Source organism: Enoplosus armatus, chromosome 8, assembly GCF_043641665.1.
Source record: "Enoplosus armatus isolate fEnoArm2 chromosome 8, fEnoArm2.hap1, whole genome shotgun sequence".
NCBI classification, from domain to species: domain Eukaryota; kingdom Metazoa; phylum Chordata; class Actinopteri; order Centrarchiformes; family Enoplosidae; genus Enoplosus; species Enoplosus armatus.
Genome location: NC_092187.1, coordinates 18,774,255 through 18,791,358, shown reverse-complemented (window position 1 = coordinate 18,791,358; position 17,104 = coordinate 18,774,255). Strand labels below are relative to the sequence as shown.

The following is a 17,104-nucleotide window of genomic DNA, read 5'->3' as shown; positions in this document are numbered from 1 at the left end:
ATAACTGAAGTAATACTTTCAGGATTTAAAAAAGTGTAAACTTTCACAAAATATAAAACTGACACATTCAAACCATAAATTATAAACATGTAGTCATGCATTTGTTCACAGGGCTGCATACCGTTTAGTCTTACATTTTTATCTTACAAATAAAATAAAGTTAGATATTTCTCATGTGGCATGTAATGGATATTTACATTATTATTCATTAGTATTTGATGCATTAGTGTGTGGAGTATCATGGAGGATGCTCCCAGAGTGAGGATTAGAGTGTTTAAAGGACAACTAGTGTGGTATCTTGTGCGTGCGTGTGCATCTGTGGAAGGGTTTTTGCTGAACTGGAGCAGTGGCTAAGGTTACCTTGGTAACTATTTTGCCTTTAAAAAAAACCCTACTGAACTTAAATGACATTTATCTGATGTCACAAGCTGCCAAAATATCTGATGTCAGGTTATGACAAATGTCCTATGTCATCTGATGAAGGTTTGCCAGCCAACAAACTTATGAGACACCATAAGTCAACTTGTCATAGTCTGAGTGGTGTAGTAGGTGTGATCCCTCATGACAACAGTAATGTACTGCACTGACAGATTGGTGTACGCCTGTGATGGTTGTTCACTGTAGGAGAGCTGGAGGCCTCTGCTAGTGTCCAGTGGTCTATGGAGGTCCTGTATGGGGCGCCTGTGGAGACCCCTGACAGGGTTGAGACGGCGGCGCCCACGCTCCAGCACTGGGAGGACGGCTGGGCTCCCCGCTACCTGACTGATCCAGCTCAGCACTGTCACAGTCAGAATCGTCACACAAAGCCCGACTCTAAAGAGAGAGTGGGAAACAATGTCATACACGACCCACAGCAGATGGAAGTGTTCAGATCCTTTACTTCAGTAAAAGTACTAATACAACAATGCAAGAAATACTCCATTATAAGTAATATTCTGCTTATATTATCAGCAAAATGTACTTAAAATATCATAAGTAAAAGTACTCGCTCTGCACAAAAATGTCCCCTGTGACTGATGTATTATTACATATGACATTATTCAGTCAGGTACTTTCGTTCAATGGTTTCCAACCTAGGGGTCAGGTCCCTTTGTAAGGGTCACACGATAAGTCTGGGGGGGTCATGATAATTAAAGGAAAGGAAAAAAGACTTGAAAAAGTTCTGCTACACATCAATGTTATTCATTTTTTAGACTTTTTTTTTTTTTTTTTTTTACGTCTTTGGGCCTCAAACTGTTATTTAAATTAAACTATCTGAGAACTCATAGACATCTGAAATGTGGCCCCAACCAAACAGTGTTTTTTGTAAAAGGTCAAAGGTCAAAAGGTTCAGAACCACTGGTTTAATCTTTAATAATGCCTTGTATTTTTTTCTATCTTTAACTGAAAAGTCACTACTAACCATATCTGTCAGATAAATGTAACGGAGTAAAAATGTAAAATAATGTAACATAAAATGGATATACGCACTACCCACTGGTTTTTGTGGTGCTTTCACATCAGTCGAAGAAGATGACACAAACTGACACATGCGATCCTCTGTGGATCCTCTTTACCTCATTAGGATTCTGCCCGGCGTCCAGCTGAGCTTTGGCCTGGCCGAGGGCTCCGTCTCTCTCCGACAGGCCATCAGAAGCCTGCGCGGGATCGGTGTTGTCCGCCGGGATCTCCGACCCCTGAGAGAGGAGGTCGTCGCTGCGGTCGTCCAGCCTGTCATCCGTGTTCGTGCTGACCACGTCGGGGGTGCCGCTGTGAGAGTGGTCGGTGGTGTGGCCCTCCTCGCCGTCCGACACCGACAGGTTCTCTGAGCTGAAGGTAGACACCGACTGGCACTTGGTGATGCTTGTCGGACGCCTGGAGACGAAACAACAAAACCACCGAATCGATGATGACGCAAATTAAAAATGATTCTTCGTTCTCTGAATAAATCAGCAACTTGTCAGAGGGGGAAGACGGCTTGAGGGAATTTTACAGTGACGAAGGACGGCAAGTTACTCACCGTCTCCGTGGTAACTCAACCTCACTGTCAACTTCACCCTCCTCCTCTTCTGATGACACTCCACGCCTCTGTAGTCAGAAACAGGAAAGATGCAAGTGAAAATGATCAAAGGGACGCTGAGGAGGAATATGAACAGATATCTGTATCCACTGTACCTGTTTGCGTGTGATAGCTGCCCTGTACAGAATGGCAGAAGGGGTGAGGTGCTGACTCCCAATTCCCCCTGATGCCCCCCGGGGCAACCTCACCGCACCAGCTCCCTCCTCTTTATCCTCCCCATCATGAGGCAGACGAGGAGATCCCAGAGACCCCCGCCCTGCTGCCGCCCCCCTCCCACACGGTGAGTCTGGGCTGCTGGAGAACGGGAACGATGCAGCGTCCTCGCTCGGCGTGTCACTGCGTGGAGGAGTTTCTGTGAGATCATCCAGACAGGCTGCCTCCACCTCAGATCCCCCTAACCCTGCAGAGGCACTGAGGCTCCCCCCTCTCTCCAGCCCGCTCACAGAGGGCTCCCCTTTTCCCTGGCCCTCTGCCTCTAGTGTGGTGCAGATGAGGTCAGGGCTGGAGGAGGAGAGCTGCCTCTGCTGCTGCTCATGGCTGAGGCCCCGCAGGGCTGCAGAGGGCTCCAGGAGCTGCTTGGAGGTGTTATTGGTAGAACTGTTAACCTGGGCAGTTGTGTCCCTATTAGGGGAGGACTGATTCGCCTTAAGTCCAGCCAGGTCCCCACTGCTGCCCTTACCGGGCTTGCGATGGCGGGTCTTTACCCTCCGAGACCGGCTGGGAGAAGTGGAGCTTCTGTTGGGGCAGGCTGGGATAGTGACTTGCATCACGGAGGAATCCATTTTGGGAATGATTACCTCAGACTTGAGGATGTCTGGCCTGAAAGAGTAGGAGGGATTAGTCAACAACTACAATCCACAAGCCTAATGAATATTCATTTATCCAGTTCAGTATCAATCTTTTATCAAATAGCGACTGAAATGAGATCGCATACCTCTTTCCTGAAGGCAGTTTCTGGGGGACATTTCTCTTCTTGATGAGTTTGTCCATGGAGTTGGAGGAGCTGCTCTGCCTGGAGCTGTGGTGCTTAAACAAACCTGGATACTTCTTATCCAAAGACTGCTCTCTCCTGGAAAAAAAATATACCAAATGACACCAAAGTGTAAATGCGTTGGGGCTTATTAATCATGTAAAGAATGTTAGCGTTTGACAAAAAATGGATTTATTTGCACCTCTGTAACTCTTTCTCTTTGAGCTCCAGCTGCAGCATGACAGCGCTGAGCTCCATGTAAAGGTTGTTAGCCCTCTCCAGTTTCCTCTCATAGTGCTCACGAATGTCCAAAGCATGCCTGAGAAGAAAAGCGGCTGCTAATGTCATTGTGCATCCGCATGAGAGATTCCAAATCCTCCACAATAGACATGCACTTGAGGCACTTATGTCATCCAAAACAACAGAAATGACATCGAGAAATGGGACAGAGTGAAAGTGGCCTCATACATGCGAGCTAACATAGTAAAAGTACCATCATCTGCTGGTTGGACACCCTCAGTTAGCATGAACCTATGAGATCTAAAAGTAAAAATCAGACCTGAGCTCCTCTCTGCGTCGGTTGATCAGTTCCTCATCGAGCCGGTGGAGACAAGTACCCTCAGATTTAATCTTCTCAAAGTGCTGTTTCACCTCTTCTCGCCATTCAGCCTGATGACAGCACATTTCTGTTAACCTTTAAAACCAGCTCTCTTATGTATGGCAGTAAATGTCTGATTACTGCATGGGTGCATATCTATTTGTCTATTTGTGTACATCATGTCTGCATATTTAAATGTATGATTTGTGTGTCTTTCGGTGCATCTACAGATCTCCCATATTCAGACTCGGAGAAGCAACCATACCTGAGACTTGAAGTACGTCTCTTGTGGAGTGGACAGCACATCAGCGGACGCTATATCCAGATGAAGAAGGATCTGACGGAAAGAGGGCCTATTCCTGGGTTTACAGTTCCTGCAAATCCAAGATGGGAAAGACAACTGTGTACATTTACAGTGCACTGTAAAATCAATCAAGTCCTTAAACCACAGGCTAACGCCTGCCCATGCATCTACTCTCAGCCCTTTCTTCTACTACTCTACTCTGCTAATTTTCTGCCTCTCTTGCCCTCTCTTTCCTCGATCTAACTGTCCATTTCCAGGCATTGCTCACCAGCATTGTCTGAGGAGGATCTTGAAGCCATCAGGGCAGCTCTCAGGTACGGGCAGCTGAAGGCTGTTGTTTCCCACACCCCAGATGATGGCAGACGAGTCCACATCTTTATAAGGGATCTCTCCGGTTAGCATCTCCCACAGCACCACTCCAAAGGACCTTAAAGTTAAATCAAGCTTTATTTATTCAGGGAGCCTCATCGAGGTCAAGATCTCTTCAACAAAACAGTCAGAGGAAAGACATTATGTGCATACAACATCACAACAAGACAAGTAGAACTTTAAATCCCTCAGAGGAACAAATGTCCTTGAAACAGTGAAATAACAAACTCACGATATTGATACTATATCTGCTCTTCTACTGTAGTTAGTAAGGTCATTGCTAAATTGCTAAACTAAGCCAAGAAAATAAACACGTGCTGATGTATTTGCAGGCTAGAAAACATGTCACTGTTTATCAGACTTACCAGATGTCCACCTTTTCTGACACTGGCTCGTTCCGAATGACTTCAGGAGCCATCCATGCTACGGTGCCGGCAAACGACATCTTGGTGCTCTTGTCGCTGAGCTCCTTTGAGGTACCGAAGTCAGAGATCTTCACCAGGTCATCATGTGTAATAAGCATGCTGCAAAGATGAGATTACATGTAATTTCACATGGAAATAATAAGGAATCTGTCTTGACATGTCAGGTCTTGCGTTGTGTTGAATCCATCGACTTACTTGGGGGACTTGAGGTCTCGATGGATGATTTTGTGGAGGTGTAGGTAGTTCATGCCACCTGCAATGCCCATGGACCAGTCAACCAGGAGGGAGGGGGTGATTTTACGGCCAGCCCTCAGCACCTCATAGAGTTGGCCTTGGGCACAGTATTCCATCAAGATGCAGTAACAAGGAGCCTGGGTGCACACACCCCTGAAAGGAAGCACGGCAGTCAGATAACATAGCACGATATCAGAAGTGTGATTTATGCAATTAAATGATGCGTGCGCCTGAAGGATATCATGAGGTTCCTCACTTGAAAGTGATGATGTTGGGGTGCTTGAGTTTGCGGAGGTGTTTGATCTCGGTCTCTTTGATGTCCCGCACTTTCTTTACAGCCACGTCTTCTCCGTGGAACTTGCCAAGGAAGACGGCCCCCTGCGCACCGCTGCCTACCCACTGCAGGTCGGAGATTTCCTCGAAAGGAACCTCCCAGGACTCTAAACGAAGACCAACAAGCCAACAAAAACAAACTCGAGTAAATTGGAAATCCTGAAGCATTACACAGAATTAACATGGGCATTGCAACAGAGTCCTTTCAGTAGCACCCTTTGAGTGATTACTGAAATGATATCCATATACATTGTGAATCCTCCAAATGTCAATATGTACTCTTGCCAGTTTGGACAGGGAGGAGTCCTGGGGTTTTCTGAGCAAATGCTAGGTCCATGCTACACATTAGAATGGGCTGGCAAGACACAATTATATCATACAAAGTGCCTGCCATGTTCCAACAAATGGTATATTGACAACTTATCTAGCAGAACCTTGCATTTCTATCCAGAGATAAGAGAAAAATTGAGGGAAAAACAGCACTCAACTTATAGTCTAATCTGTCTGTCATCTGTCATACGGACTCTACTTAAATGACTGTGAGAGCATGGTCACTAAAGAGAGACGAGCTGGGCAGAATAAAAGAGACAGGCAGATCAATTCTTCATGAGGTCCACTGAAGTGTCGAGATCTCCGGAGAGCTGCTGCAGCAGAGGCAGGTGCACATGATGCTTCCCTCTGGCCAGCTGTGAAAACTCACTGGAGCTGATGACTGTGAGTGAGACGGGCTGACGGACCCGTAAACACAGTCACGCTGCCGGTGGGACATGGTGGCGGTCAGAGAGCAATGAAAATAATGGAGCTCTAGTGTTGGAAAAAAACAAAGTAAATTCACTCAAGTACTGTACTTTACAATTTGAGGTACTTGTAGTTGAGTATTTCCATTTTTTGGTACTTTACACTTCTGCTCCACTACGTTTCAGGGGGAAATATTGTAGTTTTTACTCTACTACATTTATCTGACAGCTGTAGTTAGTTACTTTAAGATTTTACATTAAAAAAAACATATAATCTTATAAATAATGATGCATTAAGATTAAATGTGTGTCGCTGTGGCCCCTTGTCATGTTGCAGATGTCTATGAGTTGTTAGCAGTTCCACCAAAGAGACATTTCCCCTCAAAACTTCTCAGATGGTTTCATTTAAATAACTATTTGAGGACCAAAGACGTCAAATAATCCAATATTTGACTAAACAAAAAAGCAAAGATTAGAAAAAAATCAGTTTCCATTAATCATCTCACAACCTCTCAGATTTATCTTGTGACCCTTTAGAGGGGGCCGACCCCCAAGGTTGGGAACCACTGGACTAAACTACCTGACTGTATATAAAGCAGATCTACCTCTACCACCAACTTTTGTGTAGTTACATCACTAACAATCTAATAATGTACTATATGATAATATGTCTGTCAGGTGCAATTCTTCTGCGGAACAAGTACTTTTACTTTTGATACTTTAAGTACATTTTGCCAGTAGGTAAGGCCTTTTATTTATAAAGAGCTTTTTTTAGATTGTTGAATTGGTACTTTTTACTTAAGTAATGGATCTGAAGACTTCTTCCACCACCGTGGAGGTCAAGCTTCATCCATGAGCTCAGATATTCATTTTCTATGGTGCATCTTCATGGTTACGAAGGCACCACAATACTTTCATATAGTGAATGTTTAAGTCACAAACTAGTCTGACTTTTCTGTGTTCTGTGGCATTAAAATACACTGTCCAAAACACAGAGGAGGGTCGGAAAACACAGAAGTGGAACATTTACTGTCACATACCTTCATGGCTATGTTTGTGTTCAGTGGAGTAGGCCTTTCCAATCATGGTCCAGACTGGTTTTAGGCAGCCAAACAGTCCCTCCAAAAAACCTCCACTTCCTGATTGTAGCCGAATGTTCTCCGACTGGCTCCGAACAGCGCCAGCCTCTGGACTGTGCCCCGCCTCGGCCCCAGCGCCACACTGGCAGGCCTCATGTTCATGTAGTTTTAGCACGCTGTTGTCAAAGTGGGCTGAGGGTCCATCACTGGGAGTGGGGCTGCTGCCGCCCGGCGCCCCCTGTCCACCCGTGTCAATGGACAGCACGTTACGGAGGACACACTGTGTTGGGGTCAGGTCCGTTTCGGGGGTGCAGGCAGGCGTGTCTCCATCGAGTCTTCGATAGGGGGGTTCTGAGATGGGGGTACTGAAGCCTGACAGGGAGGGGGAAGGGGCGCGGGGCTCATGGATACAGGTCCCACTCATCAGGGGTTTCCCCAACACAGCAGGTTAGGGTGGATGGAGGATGGGAAGATGAGAAGAAAGCCTGCAGGAGATTTATGATAACAAGAATGATTTATAATAGTTAGCATAGCCATGTTTCATTTTTATGTTAACAGGTAAACAGTCTACTTACTAAGTGTTGATTCATTTCAGCACTGGACAGCTCCATTTGCAGCGTGGAGCTGTCCGGTGCTGAAATGACTGACACCTTTTGATCTTTTAGGAAATGACTAGAGTTTCCACTAACTTTCTTTTATTCAACCAATGCAAAACGCCAAAACAATAGAGTCCTGCTGTGAGTTGGGCATCCAGCCAGTGCCTCAGTTTAACCACTCAGTCGCTCCATTTTCACAACCAAATTCTGTCTGAATCATGCAGTAAAGCCTCATCTCCGTGTCTATGAATGGGAGAACCAGCCTGCCCAGTGGAGCCATCACCCAGAGTGGAGATGGGCTTTATGAATGAATCGACCAGAGGAGGTTGTACAGTCCACGGCCCTGCATGTCACCTGTTCTTTAACTGTCCCTCTGAGGCGCATCAGTGTCCGACAAGATCAGAGCAGAGCCACTCAGCAGCTCCCATATGTCGTCCGTCATGCATCAAGTGAAGAGCATTGTGTGCAAGAATATGACGAATTGCATAACCACATCGGTGTAGATGTGTACGTACGTCCGTGTGCGTGCGTGCATGTGTGTGTGTGAGAGAGAGAGAGAGAGAGAGAGAGAGAGAGAGAGAGAGCACATGTATCCAATTCACATATTCTACACCAGCTCCATTTCTTGTACTGCACCACTGCATGAGAAGAGCCGCGGCGACTGAGCGAAATGAGAGCGTGGAAAAAAAAAGAAAACGGGCAATAAACAACCACCGGGCCTGTGGGAAGGAGCAGTGCACACACGCACACAAACGCAGGAAGATCAATCTTTAAATAACCGAGGATGTGATGATGACACTCAGCAGCATCATAGCCGACGACGTGCATGAATTGCAAGCCCGATGCCTACTATGGTCCATGCCAAGTGAAACTGCCGCAGCGTCTGTACATTTACTCAACGTTGGCATCAACACAAATATTTCGTACTGTGGGCTTTCTCGCTGCACAAATATGATTTTCTAGCATTCATCGACGATGATTCGTTTCTTGGCAGCATCAGTTCATTGGTGCAGTGTGAGCGGCGTGAACGCTCCCGCACCAAGCAACGGCATCATACCTAAACGTCCTGCGATACCTGATTTCTTATTCAATCAGCATTTAACCGGGATAGTATGACATTCCCATACCTTTCTGCCTGGTTGATGTCGCGTTGTCAAGTGAAGGGGTGGGCTCGGCTTTCTATGTGTCGGTGATAACGAGCAGATCGTTGTTTTTCTTCGGTCCGGGCTGCCTGTTGTATTTCCAGTCCCCGTATCCACGAGTTCCACGTTACTGGGATGGATCCCAGCGGGCAAATTGTGTTATCAATAACCGGGGACCCATGCAACGTGAGGCGCGCTGGGTTTTTTGGGGGAGGGAGCTGTCTCCTTCCCAGTGCTGAATTGACGTCACGGAAATGCGAGTTGTGCCGCAAGGGGGCGCTACCACCACCCTCTGCAAACACATACACACACACGGAAGCGGCTATCAGTTTTCCATCATCACATCCATTATTTCCATATTCCCAAACTGTCTCATTATGGGCGCGTTTCAATCACTGATTTCTATGTTTGAGCCGTGCTCTAACCACACAGTCCCGGATCATGACCAGCATCCACCCTGCTGCTGCTGCTGCTAATGATGATGATGCTGCTGCCGATGTGTCCTTGAGCAAGACACGCTGAATCCCCGCCGGCTCCAGGGATGCTGGTGTGCCACTGACCATGCGCTTTCCCCTCCCTGGTGAGGAGAGAAAGGCAGCATCTTTATCTTCATCTTGGGCATAATGTGCAATATCATGGACATAACATTGAATCCAAATCAACCATATACAGTCACCTGTATTTGATATTGTACATACATAGCTATATGCCACTTCTCATAGATATCTACAACCTATGCAACCCACTAAGAACGATCCTCACCGTTAATCTGTTTATATTTTTGGCATTGTGTATATTTTGGATTGCACCTTATTGATATTTTATTTTTAATATTTGCACTATTTCCTAATTTGTACTGCAACTGGTGTACAATAATTCTCTCGGGATAAATAAAGTTATAGCTTATCTTTTCTTATCTTATCACAAATCAGATGCTTGTTTATGCTTATAATGTGGTCAATAATATGATGAGGAAATACACTACAGGGACAAATCGATGTGGAAACAACTCGACTTGTAGAAGTTAAATAAAGTGATTGATTTATTTCAGGTGTCTCAACTCTTTAACAAGAAACAGTTGGTACCTGTTTGGCTCAGAGTGGATGCAACGTCGCTCTGTGTCCTGAAGGGGGCAGCACATCAGCTCTGTCCGGTTTGTGCTTTGTAGCTGAACTCCGCACTGTTTGTCCCTCTGACTTGCCGTAGCCAACCCGGTGGGATTAATTTGAAGTAGACAACCGAAAGTGTCACAACAGTGTAGCGTGTCCTTTTATGTTGTTTGGAAACACAGCGCACGATAATTGACCGCATTCAACAGGACACACTACAAGGTAAATGACACGACGTATAAAACGTAGAGCGAATGTTGCCAAAACCAGGCCGATACCAAACTAGTTAGCTGGAGCCAGCTATGCTAGCTAACTTTAACCGTTAGCAGTTTGTCCACTGTATTCCTGGTGTGAAACGTTACATCCACCACTAACTTACTGTGTTTACCTGACTGACCCATGGTGTGTTTCCAGGGTTTTGGTGGCCGGGTTTCACCGTGTTGAAGATGTGCTCTCTGGCGCTGTTTCCCCCTCCGCTGCCCTCCGGACAGACCACTCTGTGCGAGTCCAACAACGAGCTGCTGTCAGGAACCACCACTGAAGACCGAGCGAAACAGGTCTGATTCAGAGCTGCTGTGGCTACTATACAGCCCGCTTAGATATAATGTGTAATCTCTTACTAAACGGCATTAGAATAATCATGTTTCCAGTGACATTCCAGCTCACTTGTTGATTAAACGTTTGGTGGTTATGGGCAGGGATCCAAAATCACAGCCCGACCTGGATCCAGAAGACAACCATGTAACGTACTGTAATTTTATGTATTTGTACTGCGCCTAGTAAAGGTTCATTGTATGTTCGTGTGTTTTCTGCAGGACTCAAGTCCTCTGAGTTTGTATTTCCCCCGAGAGTCTCTGAAGCTCCACAGTCGCACAGAAAGCAGCAGCAAGGCGGCCTTCCTGGACCACTCTGAAACACTGTGGATGAGGAGTGCAGCAGCATGGTATGTAACACACACACACACAGACACAGATTAGGTGTGGGAATTATAGCATACAGTATATACCACTTTTTTATTATGTACACCTAGCAAAAACTAATGCAGTCCAATACAAAGTTATAATGTCCAGTTTTTGTTGAAACTGTTTTAGAGATGTGTTGATTCAACTCTATGATAATTTAGGGGGATGTAGTTTGTGGTGCTGTTGGACTGCATTGTATTATACAGAAAGGTGTTTCTGTTTAGCCTACCCTCATTGTGATCAATGAGTTGGACATCATAATAGAAACATCTGTCGGTATAATGCAGTACAGTTAAAATGGAATGATTTCTTACTTCATGCTTTTACAACATACAGCTCCATTTGATGATATCACAAGAGACCACATCACAGTTTACTGTCCTATCAATAATTTCTCACATCTATCACAGACAAAGATATTGTACGCAGCTTATCTCTGTCCATTTCAGGCGGGATGGTGGCCTCACAGGGCTACTCAATGAAATTACCAACTCACACACAGAGGGTACGTGAGGCACGATATCTTCTGTTTTGCTTTAACACATAATGACATGATCCTACATATCCACTGATGTGTGTACGTACATTAACTCTCTTGTATCTCGTGCTCTTGTAGTGCCTAAATGGCTGTCAGTGAGTTCTGGTTGTATCCTGGCGTTGCTCCGAAGGGTCTCTTCCTTTCACGGTTCCTTGTTTCCTCATCTCACAGTAGGTTGTGCTTGCTGGTTAAATACGTTGTTGACAACAATACACTTAATTACCAGATATTTGTTGTGATGTGTTAAAATGTGTGTTAACCTGTTTGTCATTTGTTCCACAGTTGAGCAGTGAGGACATGATTGCTGAGTTTTCACAAGTTCTGAACTGGTAAGTGCCATCTTCGTAATCTGTAGTTTTATTTTTGGTCTCAAAGGGCAAATGATTGACGATATTATTTATTATGAAGAAATTGGTGGTGGACTAACAGTTTTTAATATGAATATAATTGTAGAGTGGCAACAATTAGTTGATTCATCCTTTTGTCCATCAACAGTAACTTTATCCACAACAGTTCTGACAATCAATTTTTCAGGCAAAAATGCCAAACATCTGATCGATCCAGGCTCTCAAATGTGAGGATCTGCTGCTTTTCTTTGTCCTACATTAAAGTAAATTGCATATCTTCAGGTTTTGATTGGATAAACTTTTGGGTGATTTTTTGCACCAGAACATTGTGATGGACGTTTTTCTGATGTTTTATAGACCAAAACGATGAATCGAATTATCTGGAAAATAATTGTCAGATTCATGGAAAACAATCTTTAGTTGAAGGCTTTACATAAATGGTTGCACAGTTTTAGGATCTTTATATACATTTGCAGTGTTTTTAGGCAATGGTTTGAAGCTGTATTTTAAACAAGAATTAAATCAGTCAGTGGTCAGTGACCTTTCTCTTCTCTAATCCCTCTTGCTTTACCAGGTCTGACTGTGTGGTGCGAGCCTTTGCCTGGCATCCTCATACAGATAAATTTGCTGTAGCCCTACTGGATGACTCCATTAAGATCTACAACCCCAAAAGGTACCTTAACTAAACTCTGAAGAAGGCACACACTGCCAGAAGGACAGTTCAGGCATTAAAGTGTACGCTGCCTATCCCTCATTTAAAAAGTTTTACACTGTAAGATAAAAACAATGACACGAAACACGGATCTAGCAGGAGTAGTCTAAAAAAGCAGAGTTGTAAGATACCTGTATATTTCTGATACTGAGATAATAAAAAGTAGTCCAGCCTTGGGAGAGCGCCGAAGTGTTCACTTTTCATGATAACAGAATGTCAGTTCTAATCTGTAGAAGTACTTGGATGCAACTCTTGTTCCAATCACGACAAAGCTGTGTGTCTCCAGGACAGGCGACGTACAGACTGCAGGTCAGCCTCGTAGAGCTGCGTTGTTTTTGATCTCTCGGTCTCCTTTTGTCTTTCAGTGCCACAACTCCCACACTGAAGCACCGTCTACAGAGGAGTGTTGCAGCAGTGCAGTGGAAGCCGCTATGTGCGTCTGCCCTCGCTGTCGCTTGCCAAAACTGTTTACTGGTCTGGCACGTGGACCCCTGCTCATTGTCAACCAGGTACGTAAACTCCCTCTCAGTGTATCTGCAGGTCTTGAAAAGTATTTTAAAAAAGGCCTCAGAAGGTATTCAAAAGTGTTGAATTTCATTTACAAAGGAAAACAAAGGAATTGAATATTTTTTCTTGCCTGCTGTAGGCAGCACTAGTTAATTTTTTTGTATGTGGTTACTGGCTAAAAAAGGTCTTCAATGTTACTTGTTGAACACTGCAGAAACCCTCAAAGTATTTTCCTGTGCTGTGCTCTTCTTCCTCTCGACCCGTCCAGGCCTTCGTCTGGTTGTGCTCAGGTTTTGTCTCATCCCGGTCACTCTCCTGTCACTTCCATCGCCTGGTCTCCAAGCGGATCTCTCCTCCTGTCTGCCTCGCCCATGGACACTGCAATGATGGTACAAGCGACTGCTTCATCTGTAAGTCCAGTTAATCTTGCAAGAAGTGAGTCACAAAGTGACATTTGGCATCAATGTATCTTTCAGGTTTGGGATGTAGCTTCAGAAAGCTGTGTGCCACTTCAGCGTGTTGGAGGAGGTGGGGTCACCTTCCTGTCCTGGTCCCCTGATGGCAGCCATGTCCTGGCTTCTACACCATCTGCCCTGTTCAGGTTAGCGGCAGCACCTCAGAGATTCAAAGAATATCGAAAGATTTGCTAATCTACCCTCCTTCCTTTTAGAGCTACAGAGCACATCTCAAGGGAAGGATACGTAAAGCTGCCACTGAATATGTGTGAAATATCATGATTAGGGTGTGTGGACCCAAGTTAAATGGCCACTTGCAGTATTATAATCACGGCCCGCTCACCTTTCATGAATATTTATGAACATGCAAGGGGTTAGTGGCATAGTCTGGAGTTTAGCAGGTGTTACAAGATAATAAGTGGAAAGGAAGTGGAGATTTTTACACATGGATAAGGAAAGTTTCTTCTGTTCAGGGTTTGGGAGACCAGGATGTGGACCTGCGAGCGTTGGCCATGTGTTAAAGGGCGCTGCCAGGTGAAAACTTGTCTCCACTTTCAAAGTTATTGTTCCATTATGTAACCAAACGTTTTCTAAATCACATATTCATTAAATAATTATGAATCTACGTTTGTTTGTTTTGGTTAGTCCGGCTGCTGGAGTCCAGACGGGAGTCGACTTCTCTTCACTGTACAGGGAGAGACGGTCATCTATGCTCTGACCTTTACTGGTACACCAGGTTATCTGACCAGTTCTTTTGTAGAATATACAGCCTTGTTGATAATTGTTGATCTTGAATTGGTTGGATGAAAACGTGATTAAAATGCTTTCGCTAATTTGTGTAACTTAGCAGGTATTTTGATGCGTTAAAGAGTAAAAGAAGTTGACCTGTGTGATGTCGTTGCTATTCAGCAGGCGTACCTACGAGCACATCAAAAGGGCCACAGGCAGCAGCGGTGGTGGCTGACCTATCGGAGACAACCTTTAACACACCAGATGGAGACATCATGTAAGAGCTCTAAACCAAATCGCTAATTGGGCCGTCTGTCAGCTTAACTACATCAAAAACAGCGAGAAGCTTCCAAAAAGGCCCAGAGAGAAACAGCAAGACTGGAGCACTGTGCTTGCCAAAAAAAGAGACTATTGCATTTGATGAGCACAAATCAGCAGGCAGGCAGTATTCAGTGCTGCTTGACTTCTGTCTGCAGCATCCTATCTGTAACATTACAGCCACTTACAGTCAGCGCCAGTGTCGCTCACCCCTGTCTCATTTGTCTGCCAGTGTTGGTGGAGAGATCCAGTCTTTAGCGTGGGACCCAACAGGAGAGAGGCTTGCCGTGCTTCTCAAAGGTCTTTCTCACTTTTCTTCAATTCACCCACCATGAACCCTGTCGGTATTATACTGGTGTTATTTTTAGTAGAAGTTTTAATAACTCATCTCCGTCTTATCTGTTCTCTCAGGTGATCCACAGGCAGCAGACCGATGTACAATCATAGCCATGTTTAAGACGAGAACCAACCCCATTTTTGAGCTTTTGCCATGGTTTGTACTGTTATGTGTGGTTGCATTTCATATTTGTGTAGTTTTAGCAGAGCTCAAAAGTATTGCATTTCCAAAGGTAGTACTTCTGCATGTACTGAATATTTCTTGTGTTTGTCTGTTTAGTGGTTTTGTTCAAGGGGAGCTGGGCGCCGAGCCAAGACTGATGCAGTTCCACCCAAGTTTTCAGCATGGCGCTCTGCTCACTGTGGTCTGTCTTTACCCCATATCATTTCTGTTTTTTCTCTCATATTAGTTTAAGTTTTGTAAATAATGTGGTGGTTTCAGTCATAGACAGGGTATCTGCAGGTCTTGTAAAGTCTTAAAAAGCATTGAATACAGTTTCCTCAACAAACTATCAGGAGCTATACACTTTTAAACTAAAAGTGGTATTATTTCGACAGTGCGCACAGTGGCCTGTTCAGTCCTTTTTTGGGTCGTTAACACTATCAGACTTTAGTGAACAGCTGGCAACAGTATCTAGGAAGCTCTCATAATTGGCAGGTGTTGATTTTTAGCAAACTTCAATTAATTAATCATTTTTAATTATCATTTTTTGACACTTATCTGAGGCCTGGTCACATTAATAAATGATTAGGAATTGTTGTTTTAAACTGCTGGGATGTATTGATAAAAATGTAATATAATAATATAATTCTGGGCTATATCGTCCCTTCTGGTTTTCCATCATACTTTTATTTCATACTTTGGCTGGTACAATCATCAAATGGGTATAAATTATATTCTGTGTGGTTTTAAATAGTCTCAAATTTAAGTTGGTGAGCCCTGCAGAAACCCTCATCGATGAATAACCACATTTGCTGCTCCCTCAGCACCTACACCTCCAAAGTAACATTTCTCTCTCTGTTCTCAGTGTTGGTCCAGTGGAAGAATTACCCACGTGCCTTTCTACTTCCTGAGTGCTGGCGTCCCCCATTTGGGCCTCAGTGGCAGTCCGTCACTGCCACGCCCTCAGGCAAGGCCTGCAGACTTTGCCAATCAGTCGCTCTTTACAGAGCTCATCTCTTGACCGAACCTCGCCCACTATCACTCACTCACAAGTTATTGTTGTTATCATGGATTTTCAATAAATGTGCCCACCGTTCTTGCTATACTAACACTTGTTTGTTCTCTGATTTGTCAAAACAATTAAACTAATTAGAAATGTGGAATTTGTGCTCCAGAGCTTTTAGTATGTGGTGCGTTCAAAATACAAAAGTCAAAGGAGACAGAATGCATACTAAACAATTCTCCCACAATGCAATGCACAAAGGAAATGGAGGAGCAACTCACAGCTGAAAACAATTAAGGTAAATGATAGTTATAATAATAAATAAATAGTTGATGGTGGTGAAACAGCTCCAAAAGTTTTGTGAAACATAAATATTTCATCTTAGGAAATACATTTTGATATCTGATTGGCTTTCTAAGGTCGAAGATTGATTGTATCATCAATCAACGGTAAAGTATACAGTATACTATGTAGTACGTACTGTATAGTATTAGTATGTCATATGTATTTGGTACACTGCCAATATTTTCTATTTCTAGCATTCTTCATTGTCAAAACATTGAGCCTACATTACCCACAATGCAGTGGAACCCCACAGTGAGATCGGAGATTCGGGTGTGTTATTCTAGTAGCGGCTAATGTTGCCTCTGGGCTGTCAGCCTGAAGCAGAGATGAGTAGTGGGCTACAGAGATCTGGTAAGCTAACTTCTTTCTAACTCCACACCCCCAGATATTTTTTCACTTTCAAGTTTGTAGTCTTTAACCCCAACCGACATTGACTCAAAGTAGTCTCTTCAGGCAATTTATCGGACATTGCAGCTTCCTGTGGAGCCATGAAAGGTTTTATATTCAACTTTTTTCACATATACAGAACTAAAAATGAACTTCCCATTAAATGTGATCTAATTTAGTTTTTTTCCGGTCTTTTCACAATAATTGCCATTGATTTTTAGTTCAGAATAAGGTGCATATTTTTAGTCAGGCATATTTTTATATGCATATTTATGAAATGTAAAGCAGGCCTTTTGTACATTAAATTGTAGGTTTGGATCACTAATGGTACATTTGATTTTAAATAA

The 17,104-nt window shown here is 44.0% G+C and overlaps 2 protein-coding genes across 4 annotated transcripts; one reads left to right on the top strand and one right to left on the bottom strand.

Moving 5' to 3' along the window:
* Positions 1 to 657: 657 nt before the first annotated feature.
* map3k12 (mitogen-activated protein kinase kinase kinase 12) lies at positions 658 to 7,532 on the bottom strand. The gene is made up of 13 exons (XM_070910618.1): positions 7,070 to 7,532; positions 5,216 to 5,399; positions 4,921 to 5,112; positions 4,666 to 4,824; positions 4,200 to 4,358; positions 3,893 to 4,001; positions 3,589 to 3,698; positions 3,232 to 3,348; positions 2,994 to 3,128; positions 2,155 to 2,878; positions 2,000 to 2,067; positions 1,557 to 1,854; positions 658 to 813 (listed from the first exon to the last, which is right to left on the bottom strand). Exons 1-13 carry the CDS (start codon positions 7,530 to 7,532, stop codon positions 658 to 660), a joined length of 2,874 nt encoding a protein of 957 aa, XP_070766719.1.
* Positions 7,533 to 10,070: 2,538 nt separating this feature from the next.
* Positions 10,071 to 16,131, top strand: aaas (achalasia, adrenocortical insufficiency, alacrimia). 3 transcript variants are annotated; one of them, XM_070910681.1, is made up of 17 exons: positions 10,071 to 10,177; positions 10,370 to 10,512; positions 10,771 to 10,898; positions 11,367 to 11,422; positions 11,534 to 11,625; positions 11,738 to 11,784; positions 12,377 to 12,475; positions 12,880 to 13,023; positions 13,290 to 13,410; positions 13,498 to 13,622; positions 13,950 to 14,010; positions 14,122 to 14,203; positions 14,386 to 14,482; positions 14,756 to 14,823; positions 14,935 to 15,016; positions 15,140 to 15,224; positions 15,888 to 16,131. In XM_070910681.1, exons 2-17 carry the CDS (start codon positions 10,402 to 10,404, stop codon positions 16,041 to 16,043), a joined length of 1,554 nt encoding a protein of 517 aa, XP_070766782.1. In that variant the 5' UTR covers positions 10,071 to 10,177; positions 10,370 to 10,401; the 3' UTR covers positions 16,044 to 16,131. The 3 variants fall into 3 exon arrangements, with proteins under 3 accessions (XP_070766782.1, XP_070766781.1, XP_070766784.1); XM_070910680.1 differs by having other exon boundaries at positions 14,122 to 14,212; XM_070910683.1 differs by lacking the exon at positions 10,071 to 10,177 and having other exon boundaries at positions 10,402 to 10,478; positions 10,779 to 10,898; positions 14,122 to 14,212; positions 14,413 to 14,482.
* The last annotated feature ends 973 nt before the right edge of the window (positions 16,132 to 17,104 follow it).